The 22,461-nt window shown below is 34.9% G+C and overlaps 4 protein-coding genes across 6 annotated transcripts; 2 read left to right on the forward strand and 2 right to left on the reverse strand.

Moving 5' to 3' along the window:
• Positions 2,491 to 9,153, forward strand: LOC109333031 (probable ubiquitin-conjugating enzyme E2 24). 2 transcript variants are annotated; one of them, XM_019568261.1, is made up of 9 exons: positions 2,491 to 2,884; positions 3,460 to 4,331; positions 4,656 to 6,112; positions 6,319 to 6,429; positions 6,662 to 7,096; positions 7,185 to 7,248; positions 7,528 to 7,640; positions 7,798 to 8,109; positions 8,741 to 9,153. In XM_019568261.1, exons 3-9 carry the CDS (start codon positions 4,667 to 4,669, stop codon positions 8,996 to 8,998), a joined length of 2,739 nt encoding a protein of 912 aa, XP_019423806.1. In that variant the 5' UTR covers positions 2,491 to 2,884; positions 3,460 to 4,331; positions 4,656 to 4,666; the 3' UTR covers positions 8,999 to 9,153. The 2 variants fall into 2 exon arrangements, with proteins under 2 accessions (XP_019423806.1, XP_019423805.1); XM_019568260.1 differs by having other exon boundaries at positions 2,494 to 2,884; positions 7,501 to 7,640.
• Positions 9,474 to 11,549, reverse strand: LOC109333032 (pentatricopeptide repeat-containing protein At2g33760). Its single transcript, XM_019568262.1, has one exon. It carries the CDS (start codon positions 11,508 to 11,510, stop codon positions 9,735 to 9,737), a length of 1,776 nt encoding a protein of 591 aa, XP_019423807.1. The 5' UTR covers positions 11,511 to 11,549; the 3' UTR covers positions 9,474 to 9,734.
• On the reverse strand, positions 12,292 to 13,433 carry LOC109332662 (CASP-like protein 1C3). The gene is made up of 3 exons (XM_019567677.1): positions 13,198 to 13,433; positions 12,777 to 12,882; positions 12,292 to 12,623 (listed from the first exon to the last, which is right to left on the reverse strand). The coding sequence occupies exons 1-3, from the start codon at positions 13,422 to 13,424 to the stop codon at positions 12,402 to 12,404; spliced, it is 555 nt and encodes a 184-aa protein (XP_019423222.1). The 5' UTR covers positions 13,425 to 13,433; the 3' UTR covers positions 12,292 to 12,401.
• LOC109332265 (protein LOL2) lies at positions 17,948 to 20,660 on the forward strand. Of its 2 annotated transcripts, none has more exons than XM_019567189.1 (4): positions 17,948 to 18,290; positions 19,060 to 19,167; positions 19,564 to 19,673; positions 20,302 to 20,660. In XM_019567189.1, exons 1-4 carry the CDS (start codon positions 18,161 to 18,163, stop codon positions 20,365 to 20,367), a joined length of 414 nt encoding a protein of 137 aa, XP_019422734.1. In that variant the 5' UTR covers positions 17,948 to 18,160; the 3' UTR covers positions 20,368 to 20,660. The 2 variants fall into 2 exon arrangements, with proteins under 2 accessions (XP_019422734.1, XP_019422733.1); XM_019567188.1 differs by having other exon boundaries at positions 17,952 to 18,296; positions 20,302 to 20,659.

Below are 22,461 nucleotides of genomic sequence, written 5' to 3' on the forward strand. Positions count from 1 at the left end.
CAAAATGATGCATGATCCAATTTGGATACTACAGCCCTGGACTTAAAAGTTGAGAGATGCTCCACCATAATATATTAAAACTGGTCTATTTTCTTATCTTTCAGACTTTCCGAGTCAAAGACAGCTAAGTATATGAGGCCTGAGGCTTAGTGTGTTATGAAATGATTTTTGCAGTTTTATATTAGCAAATAAAAGTCCGTTTTTAGGATTTGAACTAATAACCTTTATTACACACCCTAAACAACTTCACCACTCTTAGACTCACCCTCTTTTGCATATACTTAAAGGAAAGAAAGAAAGCCTCTGATCCCACTCCAAACATAGTTGTTTCCAATTGATGATCATGTTCTAGCGTTTGAAATAAACTTGTGAACTGTGGTTTGCTTATATAGCATTACAGACAGAACAAGAACTTCATGTGATGCATTTCTTATTGACAATAAACTCCAGGGTAAAATCAAGCCGTTAGTATTTGATTTTTCTGCTTTGGCTGTTGAACAAGGAAACCTGAACCCAAAACAAGCATGCTAAACAAACTCTATTACAATTGTAACATTAGAGTCAAAAACATTTTCACGAAGTGTTTGGCTAATGGCTATTGAAGAAACTTCCCATCTCCATAACTTGGTCCCTTAGCAATCATCAAAGGGTCATTGGAATCTGGAATACAAAGAAGTACAAAAAGAAGAGTAAAGTAACTGTTTAAAATTCATTATGGTAACCGGAAGTGATTTAATTGCTGGCTACATCACTTGATGTGGCCCCAATATAGTAGTTGTGGTGACTGTCACAACTATATCACACTCCAATTGCCACAATCGCAATGATAACCACAATTTAAAAGCACCCTTTCCACGAAGTGAAAGAAGTTATTAAGGGTTGGTCACTTTCAGCTAATAGAATTAAACTGATTGGCTTCTAATATCTTCTCTTAGCATATACTGTGTACTAATAGAAAAATAAGGTTGGACCACTTGTTTCTACAAACATTCCTAACTACTTGTACCTTTGTCTTTAGATCATGCTAATGCAGCATTTCTATGTAAAACCATCCCACTCAGTTTTGAAGCATCAAGAATATTCTTTGTTTTGGCTATAAAAGTTATATATGTTGCAAAGGATATTCAAGAGAATAAATTAGAGAGAACCTTGCTTAAGGGCTAGAAATTGCTAATTGTAATCAGTATATAGCTTTTATCACTAAAGCATATAAAGATATTGATCAATGGCAATGACAGTCACTATAACAACCCATGTTCTTGTCTTTAAATACTTTAAAGTACTTTTTGACAAATGCTGTTACTTATAACAGTACTTCCACACACACAAAAATGTGATTATGGATAGCTTTCATGTACAGGTCCATTTTTTCATGGCATAAGTTTTGTTGCATTGGATTAACATTTCATTTTGAGTAATATTTTATGTACATCAAGCAAGCGATACCAAAATACTGTCCTTTGTATTTTGAGATGTTTGTTTGGGATGATTGAGATAGATATAACTTTACACAAAAAAAAAGAAAAAAAGTGAGGTTATTTGAGTATGAATACAATTGTGAAACTCAGCAAAATATCATATAGATGAACTTCATCCTTGTATGAGGATGGACAATTTACATGTACAAGTCCTCACAAAATTGATTTTATGTCAATCTGTCTCTTAGTACCAGTGTTGTTTCTTTAGTTTCATTTTGTGTAAACCATCTTCAAATTAGGGGACAAAAATCTAGTATTTCAAACAATTTTTCAGACTAATAAAAACATATCAAATAAATTTAAAAAATTAAATATTCATGTTTTTTCTGTTTTTCCTTTAATATAATTAATAAAAAGATTTAATCTTTTCTCAACTATTTTTCAAAATTTCTAGTTAGCAATTTTACCAAAAAAGAAAAATCAAAACGTCTTTGGTATCATCCACAATGCCACATCATGCTTTGATAAGACTCAACAATTGTGATTTGGTGAAACCAAATCCTTTAATCAGGTGAATAACATAAACATTATTTACTAGCACCTTTCTTATTAAGTACTAGTGTACTAGTTGTGTAACTTCAGAAATAACTGGGCGATCATTCATGATCAGGGTGTACTTTCAAAACAAAATTGAAGGGTGAGGATTAAAATCCTAAACTAAATTTCTAGGGAGAGTGTTACTCTAATCATGAGATGATTGAACTCTTTAAACATAATATCGTAAATTCGATTGTATAGAAAAAACTTACTGGCGAGGGAAATTTTATTATACAAAAAAAATTAATAGGGTTACTTTATATACAAGGATGCTAATTACACACCAAGTCTATACAAGGATGCTTATTTTTTGGGTTATGACTTATGAGCTTCTTTTATAAACTCACATTTTAAAAGAAATTTTATTTTAAAAAATGTAATATTTTTACAAAACTTCAAAAGAAACATTTCTTCATATTATAATCTTATAAATAAATATAATCATAATCTACTTTCTCCACACTGTGAAGTCCACTAAAGTGTACTTTTTCTAATATTTTGTGTCCGATACTGTTTGGTATATTCTTTTTCTGTTGGTTCAAATAGTCTCCCCCATTCCCTACTCTAACACAAAGTTCCCACCTTCACCAAAGCCTTAGCATTTCAGAGAGAGAAGAAATAGCGTCTCCCTTCAATGTTTCCAAACATGTGTCATGGTGTGGAGGATGGTGAAACTAGACCTATCTGAAAAATACTAATCCCTTCCTTCTTCTAATAAGCCTGAAAAAGTTCTGAGCTAAGTAAGAAGAGAAAAAAGATTGTTTTTTTAAGCTAAAAGCTAAATTTGGGAAGTACCCTTTTAATTTCAGTTTGTTTGAGTCATTGGGTCTATGCCTGTTATAGCTTATATGGGTCCAACTATCCCTAAGGTACAAATGATGCAGTCTCTTTCTCTGCAAATTCACCTTCTTCTTTTTCTTTTGACTCTTAGCTTTGTAGTTATTTATTTGTTGGGGCTAATAGATTAAAGATTTCTGTGTATACTTATTCTAATGCTATAGTATTGGATTCAATATTAATGATTTCTAATTGTCTATGTAACATGATTATGTTATCAGTGATTTCATATGAATTTCAAAGTTCAATAAATAAGGACTACCTTTGGGATTATTCTTCCAATAAAATCAATAAAGTTCTGATTAATTTGACTAGAAGATATTACAGATTGTTTCATGGATTGTAAAATATCATTGTTTTCTATGGATATAAGTTTTGATTCCTTAGGTTCCATTTCGTTGATGTACATTTAAAGATACTTAATTTATCAAAAGCTTTCCACTAGTTTAATCTCAAGTTCTAGCTTTTCCTCTTGCTTCCTAAACAATTGTGCTACATTATAAAATAGCTAACTTTTGTATCAGCAATTCTCATTCCTTTGCAATTTCCATTTTCCTTTCATATTGAAAAAGGTTAGAGAAAGTATTCACTAGTGATTTTGTTGCAGGTTCAGAAGAAATGGTCTTGTAATAGAAGCCATTTAATCAAATTGCAATTGTGTTTCACATTTCCCCTCTTGATGTGAATCCAGGAGAACAAAATATTCCCGTTGAATGGCTAAAGCAGTTCTGGTTACAACTCTTAAATTTTATTGGTTCAAGATTTCAACCAATCTTCTTTGGTACCAAATAGATTTCATAGAGAGTGTTTGGCGTCATTCTAGGAGCAAATACTCTTCAATTTGACTTCAAACTTGAAGAGGAAAGTTTCTTTCCTTTTTGGCTTCTACTTATGTTTTAAGAGTCATCTTTATTGAGCAAACCTCATTTGACAAAAGTGACTTAGTTTCCTTTGGTTAGGTTCTCTCAGTAAAGACATATATGAATTTTTGTTGCTGGCTTCAGTAAAAATATTACTACTCTGGAGTAATTCCTCTAGGGACCCAACCCTTTATGTAGGGCAAATCTCCTTTGGCATCATATAATTATCTTGTTCTGCTTCCCTCCAATAGCTAGAAATTTTCCTCCCAGTAAGCCACTAAAAAAACAAAAACTGAGTCATAGTTCATCAATATTCTGTTGTTTGAAACCTCTCTCAAGGGTTTCCTTATGTAAATTTCCAGTACAAATTGGGCAAATCTCCTTTGGCATCCGGAGTCCTTCATCGACTCCTATTATCCTATAGCCTATAGGGCAACTCTCCTGTTTCAGTGGTCAAGATAATCTTTCGGAGATACTGACTATCTGTGACAAAAAGTTCTATCAAGCAGAAATACTTTGCATTATACACAACTATCCATTGAAGGTCAATATCGGTATTCCAGTCGTGACCAAAATATATACTTACACTGGGATTGGGTGCTTCAATTTGCTTGAGAAGGTAAGGATTTTCATGAATTCATCATATTCACTGTTTAAGTTCATTATGGATATGGTAAAATTTTGTTGTCTAAAACAGTTACTAAGTTGTTGAATATTTTCCTACGGAAAATTGATTAGAAATATATAACTTTCATGCATAGCTCTCACCCAAAGGAAAAAATATGTAAACAGCACTTTTATCCCTTAATCTTGATGCCATCTATTTTTGAGTCTATTGAGAACTCCCCTGCATGGACTAACAGCACTTTTATCCCTTTATTGTTACGATCTCATGTTATTTTCTTATAATTTAATTGGTGTTACTATCAAAATATTATGCTAGGCATATTATCGATGGATGCACTCAGCAGTGATTCAGACTGGGAGGCATTCAGTGACAGTAGCAGCAGTGAGGACCAAGAAGAAAATGATTTTATATATGGCGGTCATGCTCAGAACATATTATCAAATTTAGAGCAAAGCATTGGGAAGATTGACGATTTTCTTTCATTTGAGAGAACATTTGTTCAAGGAGATTTGGTCTGCGCCTTGTCAGACCAATCTGGACAGATGGGCATGGTCGTAAGTGTTGATGTCTTTATGGATTTAGAAAATGTTCATGGGAAAGTATTGAAAGACGTGAGCTCCAAGAAACTTTCGAAGATTCGCTCCATTTCAGAAGGTGATTATGTGACGAAGGGGTCGTGGCTAGGTCAGGTTAAAAGAGTGGTGGACAAAGTGACTGTTTTGTTTGATGATGGAGCTAAGTGTGATATCACTGCATCAGAAAGAGAGAACCTTTTACCACTGACTCATAATTTTCCTGAAGATTCCGAGTATCCATACTATCCTGGGCAGAGAGTAAAGGTTAAGTCGACAAGTGCTTATAAAAGAGATAGATGGTTATGTGGAACTTGGAGAGACAATCAAGATGAAGGAACTGTTTGTTCCGTGGAAGCAGGTTTGTTGTACATTAATTGGATTGCTTCTGTTCCAGTAGGTTGCGATTTGAGTGTGAATGCTCCCCCGTGCTGGCAAGATTCCAAGAACTTGACTGTGTTGTCATGTTTTTCTCACGCAAACTGGCAACTTGGTGACTGGTGTATGCTCTCAGTTGCAGACCAAAAGGAACAGATTATTCAAGATGCACCTACAAGTGATCTTAGAATGGAGCATAGTATGGAAAGAGGAAATGAGAGAAGAAACTTTAGCTCTTACATTGGGGAATTATTTATAATTGGGAAGATAAAGACCAAAGTTGACATTGTGTGGCAAAATGGTGAATATACTTTGGGGTTAGGTCCTGAGAGTTTACTACCAGTGAATATAATAAACAATCATGAATTTTGGCCTCATCAGTTTGTGCTGGAAAAAGGTGCTTCTTATGATCCTCTTAAGCCTAGAAGTCAAAGATGGGGTGTTGTCCAATGTGTGGATGCAAAGGAGCATATTGTGAAGGTACAATGGAAAAATGCTTCCATATCCAACCCAGATAATTTGGATACAGGAAAAATGGAGGAAACTGTGAGTGCCTACGAACTTGTAGAGCACCCAGACTACTCCTTTTGTTTTGGTGATATTGTGTTGAAGGCGGCTCAAAAGCAGCTTGATTACCAAGCTGAGAAAGATAACGCAAAGTCAGTGATTGACTTGAATGTGCAGGCTGCTCTTAGAGACAGGAACCGAAAGGGCTATCAGGATGAGTTACCCGATAACCGTTTCCTATGCTGTATTGGAAATGTTATTGGTTTCAAAGATGGTGAAGTGGAGGTGAAATGGGCTACTGGTTTCACAACCAAGGTATGACATATAATTTTCTGTACTCAATATACTGTACTTAATGAGACTTGTAGCTGTATATTGTGCTGGTGCACTCATGAAGTTTATGCTTCCCATATCTCATTATCTAGAGGAATAGTTTTATTGATAATTACCTATCTTTATTAGCTTATTGATCCAGTCTTTCTCAATGTGTACTAATGCATAATTTTTGTTTTTCCCAACAGGTTACACCTTATGAAATTCTTCGGATCGATGAACATGAAGGTTCAAATGTTGAGCAGTTAATGCAAGGGATGATTGAACATGGAAATTTACCTTCTGAACAGAAGGGAAAGGTGAGGGAATATATTGAGCTTCACGAGGGTGAACCTCGGCACAACACTAAGGTTGCTTCCCTGTGACCTGGAGGTCACAGGTTTAAATCCTAAAGCATTGGAATGGTGTACATCTTTCATCCCCATACCCCACAAGGTGGGAGCATTGGGCCGCCCTTAGTATATATTTTTATCTACGTATATCATGTGTATGTTTGTATATTATAAACTGAATATCACTTTTGATGATCAGGACATGTCAAATTGTGATGGTATTAGAGAGAATTATGAAAAGTATCCACTTGAGTGTAGTTCCTTTTCCCTTCCCCAAGCTGCCTTAGAACTTTTGTCAAGCATTAAAACAAGTATACTCCAAACACTTGGTGGAACATCACTTTCAGGAGCAGTTTCCTCAGTACCTACATTTGAAGAGGATAATGGATCTGATTTTATTGATAAGCAGAATTTGGAAACCAGTGACCATTCCACTGATTCACATCGAAATACTCAGTTGCAATCTACTGAAGATTGCACTTCATATCCACAAGTTATTAGGATTCATGAGAAGATTGGTTTTCCATTTTCTTCAGACAGCAACAGTTCAAACCAGTTTAAGCAGTTTGATGTAATAGAAAATTGCTCTGATCACTACTTTTTGGATGAGGGAGAAGGGTTGAAATTATCTCAGGTTAGAAGTTCATACATCATACTTTAGTGACATATAATCACATTGAAATATTAGGCTAATTGTTTCCTCTCCTTTGGATACAATGTAGATTAAAAGAAGTTGGGTGAAAAAGGTTCAACAAGAATGGAGCATCCTTCAGAAAAATCTTCCTGGTGCGCACTTTATAGTATTATTCTTTATTCTTTTGAACCTTGTTTCTAGATGTATGGACACATTAAACAAGATAGGATTATAAATGAATGTGTTAGAGAGAAAGTTATTCTAGAAAAGATGTTAGAATCACACCTTACGTGGTTATGAAACAATTTAATAATGGTTTTGATTACTTGTTTTTGCTTATGAAAAGGGAAAATATTCTTACCAATTTCTACAAATGCACTTACAATCCTTATTGACCCAAACAGAAACTATTTACGTTCGTGTGTTTGAAGAAAGAATGGATCTCATGCGAACAGCAATTGGTGGTGCATCTGGAACCCCTTATCATGATGGGTTGTTTTTCTTTGATATACATTTCCCTCCAGAATATCCAAATGAACCACCTGTAAGCTTCTAAATGTACTTTGCAGTGCTTTTAATTACTTTCATGCATGGTTCATGCATAGCACCCTTGTTTATAGGGTCCTCCTCTTACTTTGAAATGTTAAGTTCAATATTTATTTATATTTGAACAAACTCTCATGTAGTAAAATTCCATGCAGCTGGTGCACTACAATTCTGGTGGGCTTAGATTAAATCCTAATTTGTATGAGTCAGGGAAAATCTGTCTCAGTCTCCTAAACACTTGGACTGGTACAGGAACTGAAGTGTGGAACCCTGGAGCCTCCACAATTCTTCAACTCCTTCTCTCTCTGCAAGCCCTTGTCCTTAACGACAAGCCTTATTTCAATGAGGCTGGATATGACCAACAAATCGGCCGAGCCGAGGGAGAGAAGAACTCAGTCAGTTACAATGAGAATGCTTTCCTTGTCACAAGCAAATCCATGTTGTATCTATTAAGAAAGCCACCCAAGGTAGAAATTACTACATCTGCAATTTGATTTCTTCCATAGTTGCAGTTCATTCAGTGATAATGGCTTTGAAATAATAGAGAATAATTCTGAGTGGCATTACCAGTTAGTTATGTGTTGAGTGTTGATCATGGATTTAAGCACAATATGGCAGATGTGTCTCATACACAATAAAGGCATTGGAACTGCTAGTAGTACCTGGGTATTTTTGCATATTTCAATGAAATAAATATTGGTCAAATATATATTTATGTATATTGAGTTTGAGCTTCTGGCATGACCTTGAGTTTCTGCAGGTTTTCAATTTATTCTACTAGATTAGATTGAAGCTTCCAGGGTTTCCATCCTTTGTGTGGCCTTGTTCTATATTATTGTGTAGAAAATAATGTCATCTGAATCATTTAATGTAGATTATAGATAGAGAGAAATGCTTACATAAACATGAAGTGCCCAAGTTGAGTGTAGTAAGTCAAATACATCATTAATTATGGTTAATTTTGATAATTAACTATAATAAACATCTATTAATCAATTGTGTAATGCCTCAGTGCATTCAACTTGAGTGATTTAAGTTTATGCAAGAATTTCTCATGGATAGAAATGGAATCTTAACTGATAGTGATGCCTGATGCAGCATTTTGAGACACTGGTGGAAGAACACTTCACGAAGCGCTCACAACATATACTTCTTGCTCGTAAGGCATGTCTTGAAGGAGCTCCCATTGGATGTGCTTTTGGAAGTGGAAAAACTGAACATGAAAACCAGAAGGGAACTTCTACAGGGTTCAAAATTATGCTTGCTAAGATCTTCCCCAAGCTTGTAGAGGCATTTTCTGATAAGGGAATTGATTGCAGTCAGTTTGTTGATATGCATAAATATCTTTCATGCTAAGTTTTAAGTAACTCTTCTAGTTTCCCAACCAGGATATTGCAACCTAAAGTGCAATATTAATATATTTACAGGTATTTGTATAATATCAAATGTAAGCTTGTTAAAGCACCAATCTCTTGAATAAATTGAAGTATGATAAAATGTCATTTCCTCTAGTGTTGTTACAACTCGTCTATTATAACTCTCAGTTCTCTACCCAACATAAAAAGTTGGACAACTTTTTTGAGACGAACTAAGTTGTACAAAAACTAAACATCTCTCATTTCCTTTACCCATCACAGTACACCCTAATATTAGCATTATATGAAAACAAAATTAAGTCTTCAAAAGGGGTGACAGCAAATACCAAGTTCTGCATATTACAAGGTAATCTGTTGTCTATTAGTCTTTGTAGTCTTTTGCTGCAGGTACATAATGCTGATGTTTCAAAAACTCTTAAGCTGGGTGAAGCAGCATCAGTATTTGCTGCTATGTAAGCTTGCTGTATAAGTGCAGAACTTTAGTTTCCAGATGTTATTTGCTTTATTGGTAAAGTGAGCATAGATTAGAACTCACAGAAATGTGGTGAATTTGAATGTTAATAAGAATCCAAACTCCTGTAATCTTTATTTTGGATGCCATTTAATATATTCCTTGGGCATACTTTGGTTATGTATCTTGAAACTATATCATTTTCTGCAAAGATTGTTTTCAAATGAATCTCCAATTAATCAGATCTACACAGGTTAAAATCCTATCACCAATAATCTAAACAAGAGCATGAGCCTTCTTTGAAGTGATGGAAACGAAGCTTATCCCGAATAATTATTTCTCTATTTGTTACAATTGAGATGAACTTAAATGCTGAATGACAGTCTTCACATATCTTAAGATTCTTCACAATCCTGAGAGTCATTCCATGGGTAGTTTTCATCAGACCAAATGCTACCGCAAGCTTCTCACTATGGTATCTTAGAGCAAACTCCCTCTCTTCTTCTTCCAACTCGTGCATCGCTGATTCAGGAATAGGTACATAACCTGCTTCCTTGCACCTCCATATCAACTCGTCCAAATAATGATAAATTTCATTCGTCTCTGGGTGAGACTTGTCACCCATGCTAAAAAGGTAAGGGTTGTTGTTGACATCTATGGTGCTATAGCCTACTTGCTTTCTCAAGCCTCTTTGGATCATTACATTTCTAACTGATTCCACTCTATCCATCTTTCCTGCCAATGCATACATGTTAGAAAGCAATACATAATGGCCAGGATTCTCTGGCTCCAAAGAGATGAGATGTTCAGCTACTTCCACCCCAAGATCAAAATTCTTATGCATCTTACAAGCCCCAAGCATTGCAGTCCATACTGCTGGAACAAGCTCCTGAGGACCAAGTTCTTTGATGAATTGGTATGCTTCACTGAGCAACCCAGCCCGACCAAACATATCAACCATACAAACATGGTGCTCCACACCTGGAACCAGACCATACTTTTGCCTCATGCTTGCAAATACTTCGCGACCTTCGTTTATTAGCCCCGCATGAGCACATGAAGATAAGACAGCAACAAAAGTGACACTGTTAGGAGTAAGCTTATATGCTTTCATCCGATTGAAAATTTCCATTGCTTGAACACCATAACCATGCATACCATACCCATTTATCATAGCTGTCCATGCAATAACATTTCCCTCATCCAATGAATCAAAAACCGCATGCGCTCTGCTTAAATTACCGCACCGCGAAAACATGTTAATCAACGCGGTAGCAAGAATCACATTCACATGTATCCCATTACTAATAATATACTCATGCACCCAATACCCCAAATCAAGTATCCCAAGTTGAGAGCAAGCAGATAACACACTAACAAAAGTTGTGGAATCAGGACGAACCCCCAACTCAAGCATCTTTCTAAACAGAACCACACCTTCATTAGCAAGCCCATTTTGTTCATAACCCGAAATCATTGAATTCCAAGCAACAACACTTCTCTCAGGCATTTCATCAAACACTTTCCGTGCAACATCCAAAGCACCCGATTTTGCATAAAACGTCACCATTGCAGCTTGCACGAACGAATTTGAGCCATACCCATTAACCAAAACATGGGAATGAACAACCCTGCCAATTTTGAGAGCGGAAAGATCAGCGCAGGCCTTGATGACAGAAGTGAAGGTGTAACTTGAAGGTGCAACTTTTGAAGTGAGCATGCGACGGTAGAAGAGGAGTGCATCAAGGGAGAAGCCTAATTTGGAAGAGGATTTGATGAGGGAATTGAAGAGGAATGAATCAGGGTGAAGAAAATGGTGGAAGATGCGGCGAGTGTAGTTGATGGAACCAGCGGCGCAAGATAGAATAAGGAGTTTGGTTATGAGAGCGCGGCTACGGTGACAACCAGAGACGAAGAGATGAGCGTGGATTTGTTGGAGGGGTCTCAGATTTGGTCCTGCACGTACAAGAGCTTCGTATTCTGCAGATTTTGGCGGGAGTTTTGTTGCTTCAACTTGTTCTTCATACTGTTTAGCTTCCATCAAAATTTTGAATGAAAAAATAAAATGAAAACTAAAAACTGAAAAAGGGGACTTATATAGGGACACAAATCAACTGCCCCATTCACAACTTTCTTTGTCATTTAATTAAAAAAAGTTCTAAAAACAAATATAATTCTAAAAAACATAAGATTTATGTTCCTTACGTAGAATTAGTCAATTAGTAGATTATGCAAGAGTGTTGTTTGGTACATGTCATAAAATTATTTTAACGCTGCAATTTTTAGATTATAAATCATAAAACTCATTTTAACAATATTTATATATATATATTAGTATCGGACTTTATGGGCATTGGAAAGAATCTCATCCCAAAAACAGTGTCAAATTAAACCTATAATAACATGTTAACCCTTTGTTTTTCTCACTTTCTACAAACTTTTTTGCTTTACATGCATCAAATCTCGCAAATTATGATTAGAGAACCCAACTACCAAGTTGCTACTAATACCAATTAATTGTATGGGGTCTTTATTTTTTTCCATCTTCTCATCATATCCAAGTGTGGTTTTTTAATGTTTTATTAACTTTATTGCTCTAATATATGATTAGTATTTTTTATTGGTAGTGTAAATTTAAATAAAATATACAACATAATTGATGGCTAAAATTTGTTAGGTATGATGTTAATATTTTTTTATTTGTGCATGTAAAAGAATTTATTTGTAACGCGGACAACAAACAATTAAGTCTTTTTTGTACTAGTTGAGGTAGGCAAGTTAATATTTCCAACAACTTTTATATAAAAGTCCTAGAGACAGTGTTCAATGAAAACAAAGCAACATATGAACACTACAACAGTCAAAATTCAAGAATAACTGCGTGTGAAAGAAAAACACCAAATAAACACTAACGTGTGGTCCTTTTCTAGTTTTATGGGAAGAGATTTGGTACATAGTAAAAAGAGGAACAAATAAGTAGCAAGTATATTATAGCTGCAGCAAAACCAGCAATGAGAGAACCATTGACATGGTCACAAAATTTAGGAACTTGTCCACAAATTGGTAGCCAACCAGCATGATCGTTGCCTTTCTTGCCCACATGAGCTATTGCCAATGCTGCTGAAACACTTGAAGATAGTAGCATAGCTATCACCTTATCAAAAAAGAGTTCAGTTTTAGTGTAATATTTATAGACGATCACAACAATAACAAGTCATGCAAGATTGCATTATATATTGTAAGTTAATTTTGTCAAAGTTTTAATATAGAGAAAGAGAAGGAGGAGGATACAGAAATGGTTGCTTACAACATCTAAGATTAAAACCAAACGCCAAAGTGAATTTTTAGAACGTGTAAAGAGAAGTACAATAAGGCTGTATCCACTTGCTACAGCTTCTGCTATCACAAAGTACCTGTTCAGAAAACATGTAGGGAGGGATTAAGGCTTAAGCCATTGAAAAGTTAAATTTTTTTTGGTATAACCAGGATATTTATTATCATACGGGTAAGAAATTAATTTATTCGAAACTATGTGGATGTCCTTCCCAACAAATGTCGATTTCAATAATCGAACATTTGGTCTTTTAGTATAATTGGGAATCTAGTGAAGTCATGTATCACTAGACTAATGCCTTGTTGGTAGTAAAGTTAATTTAATATGCTTATAACAATAGAGATTCAATATACAGGTCGTAAGAAAAAAGAAAAGGAGCAAAAAAATATCTCACCTGAATACAGGCTCGTTGCTATACTTGGCAGTAAAGGTAAGGTTCAGGACCTTAGTGGACTGATGGCTAAGTACCATAATCACCACTGCTGCTATAGTTGCTCCTATGGCCAGGAACCTTAGGAAAACGTTGAGGCCTATCTGGGTCTTGGTCATGGAGAAGAGTTCCCTGAAATTGAGCCAAATTGATGAGAAGGAAAATGAGTGCTTTGAGAAGATTTTAAGCATATAAAAGCTGAACACTATATAATAGTGAACAAAATATGTCCTGGCCGGTGAGACAAGTGTTAGGTAACCAATATATGGTTTAATAGCCTCTTAAATGCATTAATTAGAAATCAAAAAATTGAGCCTTTTTATTTTATTGTTTACCTAAGACATATCTATTATCTTCAAATCTCACCATTCGAAAACTTTATGTAATGGGTAAGACATTTTTTTTATAGATGACAAATGGTTATACAGCTTTGACCATGGTACTGAATTTTGGACAAAAAGTCTATAGCTTTGATCAACTACCTCAAGGAATGCTGACATTGTTTGTCACTGCTGTTTGTACCAGTGGAGTTATTCTGTTAGTAATATTGACTTGTTGAAGGTACCTAAGGTGATTATTTTATATAACCCAATGCTCTTTTATTGGTTTTCTGTTTACTTGTTTTATAATCAACTACAGAATTTGTCAATTTTTGGACAAATTAAGTATTATCTTCCTACATTTTAATTGCAAAATTTCCACTTTTAAATCCTTAAATAATTTCTTGAGACACATATTACCGTCATAAAATTACTAATTAAAAACTTCAATGTCAGAATAAAAAAATACAACTTGCCATTTTATCAAGGCAATGAATAGGGATGACAACTAGCACGGGCGAGCACGGATAGTAGCTACCTGTTTCAAAATAGGAGAATATTATCCATACCCGCGCTCGTACCCGTACGGGTATTTGCGGGTATTTCTGCGTACCTGTAGGTACAACGGGTACCCACAGGTTTCCGATATTATAAATGAATTTTTAATTTTTTACTTTTATTATATTTCAAATGAGATAAAATTTAATTATTTTTGTACTTTTTGATCGAATATTCGACAAAAATGCTAAATTTATTAGTGTTTTCTATTTGTTTGATTTTTTGTTCTCATTTCCTTAACAAAAAGTATATATTTTCTTTGTAAAACATGTGTGTTTCTACACATGTAATATTTGCAGGGTGTTTCACCACCAAACTCAATAAAATATGTAAACAAAGTAAAATGAAAAAAATGTACATAGTATAATGAATGTTAGAATAATGTACTTTTTATTTTAATTAAATATAATATATTAATCATATAAATAGCGGGTACCTCCGGGCACAAGTGCCATAATATCCGTATCCGCTCGTATGTACTACGAGTATTTTTAAAAACTCGTTTATAGTACCCGCGATACCCGTTTGTGACCCGTACCCGTGCCATACGGGTTTTACCCACGGGTACGGGTTTTTTTGCCATCCCTAACAATGAATAGTGTAAATATTCAATTTTGACCGGGGTAAAATATTTCAAAGCAAAAAGGGAGAGAATTTGAATTTCAAACATTGTGGCAACTGGGCTTTTTCCCTAGCCCAACCAGAAAACTTAATTCTCCACCCCTTATTTAAGCCTAACTTAGAATCTAACCTAAGGCTCATCAGAAAGTGGAAAAAAGAGGCAAACCTAAGAAAGGAGAAGAGAATAGAGAGAGGAGTAGTAGAAAGCTCTAACCCAATCTTCACCACATCCAAGTTGTCATTGTATATATTTTGTGAATTTTTTTCTGTTTGCAGTTTTGAAATAGGGGCTGTTGGACGGTGTCGGCTCTGCATAAAGCCATTGTCGCAGCCCCACCGTGTAAGGAGAGGGACCTGGACGGTGTCGGCTCTGCATAAAGCCGTCGTCGCAGCCCCACCGTGGTAAGGAGAGGGACTGGACAGCAGTCATGGAGGGTTGTCTGTCCCAGCCATGCCCAGAGGGGTTGGACCACCCTTCCCAACGGCGGTCCTCGTGGCTGGCTGCACCATCGCCACCCTGGATGGGCGATGGTGCGCCGCCACGGCTGGCTGCCAAATTGCAATATATATATATAGTGTCAAATAAATACTTATAGAAGTGTGTTTTAGTTTTCTCAGTTTGACTCAAAGGTATCAATTCAACTTCAGTTTTACATGTTAACATCAAATTTATAATTAATAAATCTATTGTTGGACCAGACTGCGACCAAGGGGAGCCTCCAACTATCGGGGAGTTCCATTGTTACATGGATATGGGAAGAGTGGAGAGTCACAAGTGAGACACTACGTCTTGAACAAAAACCTTAAGACATTAGTTATATGAGTCTTTCCTACTTATAAAGTCTTTCACTCCTCCACGCATATCCAATGTGGGACTTTCCACGCATATCCAATGTTGGACTTTACACTTGAATAAACCCAACAATCTCCCCCTCAAGTGTGGGTACCACACACTTTCCGGTATGCTCCCCGTTAAGTCCACTGTGTCCCAGCCGAACCATCGGCTCTGATACCACTTGTTGGACCAGACTGCAACCGGAAAGCCTCCAACCACTGGGGAGTTCCATTGTTACATGGGTATGGGAAGAGTGAAGAGTCACAAGTGAGACACCATGTCTTGAACCAAAACCTTAAGCATTAGTTCCATGAGCATTTGCTTCTTATAAACTCTTTCACTCCTCCACACATATCTAATGTGAGACTTTACACTTGAATAAACTCAACATCTATTAATTTGCAAGGTTGGGGTATGTTAATTGGCTGTAATAGTTAGGGCCTTTCCATAAAAAAAATCCATAAGAACATAGGGAGGAAGCAATAGTGGAACTCATGGAGTAAGAAGTTAATCTCTTTTTAGAATTTATAGTTGTCCATCTGAATAAATGCAGCTTCCAACAAGCTTGTTGGTTAGGTAACTTAGGGTTAGTTTGGTATTTGATTTTGGAGGGGAATGAAAGTATAGAGAAGGCTTTGGAGTCATGAAATATACTTATGAAATGACTTCTAAACCGTCCATTTCCTTTCCTTCTCCTTCAAAATCAAATTCTCAAACTAACAATTAAATTTTTTTAATAAATGTAAATAAAATTGCGACAAAAAAAGCAACTGATCATAGCATCTTTAATAACACCCTAAAACCCCACCATCCATCCTAGTGGCTCCCATTAATAGCCTCACACTACCCTTTTTTCTTTTCCTCCACCTCAAACTCCAATGTCAAATATTTTCTTCCTTACATTTCCCCATTTCATTCTATAAGCTCTACCTTTCATTTCCCTCCTTTTCACTTTCTTCTCTAAGGTTCAACTTATGTATGAATGGAATAATGCAATGAAGAAGGTGGCATTTTAGGCTAAAGATGATGGTTAAAAGATGATTAACAATTAGAGGAAGGTGGTATCTAGTTATGAGGGTGAGGGTGGAAGTGAAAAGGAAAGAGAGAAATAAAAATGAATGAAGGTTAGGTATATTTATAATTTTCGTCTGGAAGAGTCACATTTATAATGTAACCGAGTATATTTTCCTTACCTTATTTAAATTACCATGTTTAGTGAGTTGAGTTAAACCTAGCTAAGATTTTCGTCAACTAGGAATAATAACCCAACTTGGCCTAAACTCATGATGGCCTATGTAGGCTCGAAGTTCATGTCTCACTTGGAAGTTCTACTTCAAATATAGTCACTCACCTTAGAAGCATTCAACTACCAACATGGGTCCACCTAGATGAGCTAGCTAGAGTAATTCAAAGAAAGTGCAAGTTTGGATATCAAAATTCATACCCAAATATAATTTCGCATATCGTGGTCGATTCAATCTACAATGGTCTGGGCTAGACTTGGCGCAAATTATAATTAATTTGTTTTTAAACCTATCAAGTCAAACTTAAAAATTATTACAACCTTTTACCTGAATGACTAAAACTTATTTAGTAATTAGGCTAGTTCTGTAAATTACATTCCATGAACCAAAAGTATGTAGCCTAAATTACTAAGAACAATATGAAAATTAAAGAAACTATTATAAAGTGAGTTAATATCATTCGATGATTGAGATAAGAAAAACATGGATATAAGAGAAAAATATAAGAGTAATATAAATTATCTAATATTTAATGCACACTAGATGATCTAGAACGATATAATATTATATATATTATGCTTAAACAATATAATTTCTCATAAATCATAATTATACAAATTTGTAGTGGGATGGCCCTAGTGATTAGGGAGGTGGCGACATGATATTAGTGTTGACAACAATAATACAATGATATTAGTGTTGATAACAATAATAATAATGTGGGTGATATTGGTGGTGGTAGAGTGACAAGAATGGTAATATTAGGATAGTAATGGTTGTGATATAATGATAATGTTTGAGAGGGATGGTTACACTAAAATAGAATACACTATTTTATCTTATTTTGAACAAAATTTTCCAAAAAATAATAATTAAAAATGGAAACTCACCAAAATCATCAATTACAAGATAATGATATTCATCTTTTTCTTTACCACAAATTGACCAATATTGTTTATAATCAAGAATTTTCTATGAGCCCTGTCCAAAATATTCATTTTAATAGTTGAGAATAAGGAACAAAAAAAATTTAAAATTTTAAAATAAATACTATATAATTTTGAACCCTAACATGAACAAATAAAATATAATTATTGGATTGTGATCCTAGAATAAATACTAAATCTCTATAAATTAGAAGGTATCTCACGAATCCCGATGAACATCCTTAGCCTCCCCGAAGTTGAGGCATGGATGACCCATGTTTGAAGTAATAAAAACCCAAATTGGTGAGGACCCCACCAAAGTTCTAAGAAAATAATGCTATAGTGACATAAAAATCACCCAACTTGATTATCAGTTGAAAACAACCGTGGATTTTGTGGTGAGTGTGAGATTAAGCTGCAGCGATGATTCAAACTCAGGAAGTGAAGATGCGGGAGAAACAAGAAGACGATGATGGCCCACCACCAGGGTGGCAACAACCTATCCATACTACGACGCCGTCACTTCCAACGCCGCCGCCGCCGCGTCCATCTGGTGATAGTGAGTTTTACCATTTTTGTCATTGAGTCTCATTCTTTTATTTTGTTTAATTCCCATAGCTTTGCCCGGTTTTGTTGAATTTTTTTTTGGGTGCCTCTGTTCCAAAATTTGATTATGGAAGAATACCTAGTTGGGTTTTGGCATAAATTTATGAACTTTTTGAATTAGATATTGGTTTAGAATCAGTAGTTGCATAGTTAAGGGGATTTGATGAGATGGGGATTTTAATTTGTCTGTGATTGAATTTTCAAATGTGCAAGCTTCGATTTTTGTCGGGAACGTGTGTGGTTCTGAATGGAATTTTTAAGTATTTTCCCTCATGGACTTTGTGATCTTCAATTGAGAGTAAATCAACCAATGGCATGGTGTGGATCAAGTGTTATTCAGTTAAAGCACTACCAACCTCGGAGGTTTCAGTTTCATTGCTCTAGACCTAGTAGTTTCAAGAATCAGGTTAAAATTTGCTTCTAAATAGATGATAAAGGAATGACGAATAACATCTGTGGAAGAAAGGGGTGTGATTCTGTGAATACAGTGCTTGTAGCCTTGAGCTACATGCTTCAGGTTCAATTGGATCTTTTTAGGGCATAAAGAAATTGGTCGTCTGTTTCTGGTGAATTATTCTTTTTGAGATGTCAATAATGTTGTCCTTGATGTGTTGTTTTCTTTTTCATGTTTAAAGTTTTCAGCATTTTAGTAAGTATTACAAGACATTGGGCAATGCATTAACTTGTTGACTCTCACCGCTGAGCTGTGTTAACAGATATGGGTCAATTGGTTTGTGGTTCTTGCCGTCGCCTGCTTGCATATCCGGGAGGTTTCAAGCATGTTACATGTGCTTGCTGTGGGACAGAGAATCTTGTATTACAACGTTAGTTCTCTTTCCTTCTGTTTCACATGTCTCTACTGTTTGTATTAACTTTGCATTTTAAGTTTGATTTTTATGGATTTGACTGATTCCATGAGCAATTATTCGATTGGCACAAACCTCCTGCTATGCATACTCTTCTGCTTGTGTAAGCAATCTCTTGTGTTTAAGAAAATTTGTATCTATATTTTATAAAGACAAGGGCACTTTCAGGTTTTCATAGAAAGGTTGCAGTCCAAAGTCTAAACACCAATGAGCAATCACACTTAGATTTGATGTTCCATTTGAAGTTTTCACTCATTTAGTCACTTACCTATATGTGGTCTTTTGAAAATTCACTTTACTTCTTTGTTATGAAATATGTCATTATCCTTTTTGTGGTTCATTCCTTCCTTACAGCTCATCAGGTTGGACAAGTTAAGTGTGGGGGCTGTGCAGTATTACTAATGTATCCGTATGGTGCTCCAAGAGTTAGGTGCTGCTCATGCCGATTTGAGACAGAGATTGGGGTATGTTAACTTTGTCATGCAGTAGATCTATTTAGACACATTCTTCTGTCTCTAATTTTGAATTCAACAGAACTTCACGTATAAGTTATAACTAAAGTCAACTTTTTAATGTATTATTGTTGTACCTTATGTGAAAGTTTTGGTCTTCTAAAATTTTGAGATGGTATTGGCTTCTAGTTAGTTGCATTGTGGCAAAGCCGAAGCAATTAGTCTCATAGCAATGTTTGTAGGGATTCCTGGGTCAGCAGCAACAAAAGCCTTTTCCTATTAAATGGTGTCTCACCTTGGTCTAAAACCAAAAAATTGGTGTATCATGAAATAATCATAGAATAAGTTTTCATAGTGTCAATTGAATGTCCCTTAAATTTCTCTCCTAAAAAATGTTCCCTTAAACTTCTGAACGTGTATAATGAAAGGAATAAGGATGAATACACAAAGACTATAGAATTTACATATTATGTATACAAATTCTAAATGAATTGCTGTTGATGAGGTGATACTTAATATGTTTTGAAATGACTAATACTGAAGAGCATGAATTCCACACAGAAAACCAAGATACAAATAGATTGGTACTTTATTTTGAAGTTTTTAATTAAACAATAATTTCATTCCCGATTTTGTGCAGGATCATAACAAGCGCCCTCCACTGTCTGAACAACTACGGAAACCAACTCCTCCCAAAGGGATGTAGAAAAAAGAGACCGGAGAATAGTGAAACAGTGGGGTAACCTTTCAAAATAAGGGCAAAATATATTTAAGTGTAAGCACTAGGTGCACAGATTTTATGTTGTAGACTTGTAGCTATTATATTCAACAGTTGAGTTTATCTATGATTACAATATGCTGTGAAATGAATAGAATCTGTGATTATGACTGAATCATAAGTAAGACCTCCTTGTAGAGAGTGATTTGATACTTCCCCTCGTCTTGAAGATCGGAGCAAAGAGCGAGTTCAGAGGAATTAATGAACCTTGAATGTAAGAGATGAAAATAATGAATCTTGATCGTTAGATATTTATTTGAAATGTTAAACTCAGAAGATAAATGCATGACGTTTTTAAAAAGTTATACAATAACTGAATAAAGTAACTTCTGATCTCGACTATTCATGCACGATAAAGATTAAAGTCAAATACCCAAGGTGTTGAAGATTGAAAACCCAACTCTCAACTAACAGAAACATTTTGCGATCATATTTGATCAGGGAACCAAAAGAGCAATTTAAAGATGCAATTTAAAGATGAGCAGATCAGCTATCTTTGTATTACATAAAACATTATTATGATCAAATTGTTATTTGATAATATGGAAATCAGATGAAAGATTTGTTAGCTAACTGACACAACAAAAGTAATGAGACAAAATGAGTACATATTCACCTGCCCACATCCACCACTTCCTTCAAGAAGGAGGCATAGAGTTTCAGACAAATATATATGTATATAGAGTAGCTATCAATTCTATGGATATTTAATAATTTAGATCTACTCACTAATTCAAACTATTGGATTTCCCTAAAATTAAAGGTTAAGATGATGAGTAAGTTTTTCAAACTTACTCTTGGAGTAAGTGAATCCTACTTTTATATATATGTATATCATATGATACATGAACATGTATAATATATACTATTATTTTTTGGACCACCTGTTATAATTACACACTTTATTCATCTAAGTATGTCAATTATATTTGGGAAGCTAAATAAGATAAGATTGCATATTTTTTCTACAATAGATGCTATCTCAATTTTATCTCAAATCCATTTATTCCTGATCTTTTCATAGCTACTTTTTTTGCTTATAGAAAACAACATTGTACAACAAGTTTATTTTCTTATTGAGTTTTTGTGGGGAACATTCAATCCCATACAATAGTAAGAATCAAATTGTATACAAAGTAGTTGTATAGTTCAACTTAGCACATGCACTTCAAGAAAGTGAATTGGATACTTCAAATTTGTTGGGTCAGAAGTACAATTCCAAGTTTGTGTTAGTGTTGGCCAGTGTGTCCATGCTTAGACGAGTTGAAACCAATTAAAAGCTAAAATATACAGTTATAGATCTATGGACTACTTTTAATTAAAACAGTTCTGAACCATTATTTTTCAATTTCCAAAGTCCAATTCAGGTTGCGTGTGATGCAACTATCAAATTTAAGAGTTAAGGATAAATTATATGTACTATCCATCAGTAAAGAAATACTTCCCTAATGCAATTGAGAAGTGCACAACTTATAAGTAAATGTAAAAACTAAAATATATGTAATACTAGATTAAACATCACTCCACATATCGAGCTCTTGAAGGTTCACAACAGGAGCCAGAAAGGAATTCTCCTTCATCTTGTTAATATGAATTTGAAGAATTTACAATCTACCATTTTCATCAGGAATACTTACCTCAACCTGGACCTCAAACCGCCGTGGTCTACAAATATGCGAATATTGAATGACTTCAAGGTATGTACCACATTCACCAAACCAGTTAGAAAAAATAGATCAAAACTTTTTTTTAGCAAAAAAACAAATAAATAAAAGTGTTCGTCTCTATTTATTGATTAGGGATATTTGTGAAATATATTTATAAAATACCAGAATTCATGATTGTGGATTCCATCCTGGGCTTGGTCATATTTTAGTTTACGTTTTTATTTAATGCGTAGAAATAAAATGAAAGTATACATCTGTTGGGATTCAAACCAAGGATCAACCACTTGCTAAAGAGTGTACTTACTACTAGGCTATCAACACATCTTTGAATTAAATCTAAACCATTTTAATATAT

Source organism: Lupinus angustifolius, chromosome LG18 (assembly GCF_001865875.1).
Source record: "Lupinus angustifolius cultivar Tanjil chromosome LG18, LupAngTanjil_v1.0, whole genome shotgun sequence".
NCBI classification, from domain to species: Eukaryota; Viridiplantae; Streptophyta; class Magnoliopsida; order Fabales; family Fabaceae; genus Lupinus; species Lupinus angustifolius.

Excerpts from the sequence above, each read along its gene's own strand:
- LOC109333032 (XM_019568262.1), bottom strand. The coding sequence starts at position 11,510 with ATGGAAGCTAAACAGTATGAAGAACAAGTTGAAGCAACAAAACTCCCG.
- LOC109332662 (XM_019567677.1), bottom strand. The coding sequence starts at position 13,424 with ATGCTTAAAATCTTCTCAAAGCACTCATTTTCCTTCTCATCAATTTGG. Across the intron at positions 12,883-13,197 it reads AGCAACGAGCCTGTATTCAG|GTACTTTGTGATAGCAGAAG; the intron begins GTGAGATATTTT and ends TTTTCTGAACAG. Across the intron at positions 12,624-12,776 it reads TGGTTTTAATCTTAGATGTT|GTGATAGCTATGCTACTATC; the intron begins GTAAGCAACCAT and ends TTTTTTGATAAG.
- LOC109332265 (XM_019567188.1), top strand. The coding sequence starts at position 18,161 with ATGATTCAAACTCAGGAAGTGAAGATGCGGGAGAAACAAGAAGACGAT. Across the intron at positions 18,297-19,059 it reads GCCGCGTCCATCTGGTGATA|ATATGGGTCAATTGGTTTGT; the intron begins GTGAGTTTTACC and ends CTGTGTTAACAG. Across the intron at positions 19,674-20,301 it reads GATTTGAGACAGAGATTGGG|GATCATAACAAGCGCCCTCC; the intron begins GTATGTTAACTT and ends GATTTTGTGCAG.
- LOC109333031 (XM_019568260.1), top strand. The coding sequence starts at position 4,667 with ATGGATGCACTCAGCAGTGATTCAGACTGGGAGGCATTCAGTGACAGT. Across the intron at positions 6,113-6,318 it reads CTACTGGTTTCACAACCAAG|GTTACACCTTATGAAATTCT; the intron begins GTATGACATATA and ends TTTTCCCAACAG. Across the intron at positions 6,430-6,661 it reads CTTCTGAACAGAAGGGAAAG|GACATGTCAAATTGTGATGG; the intron begins GTGAGGGAATAT and ends TTTGATGATCAG.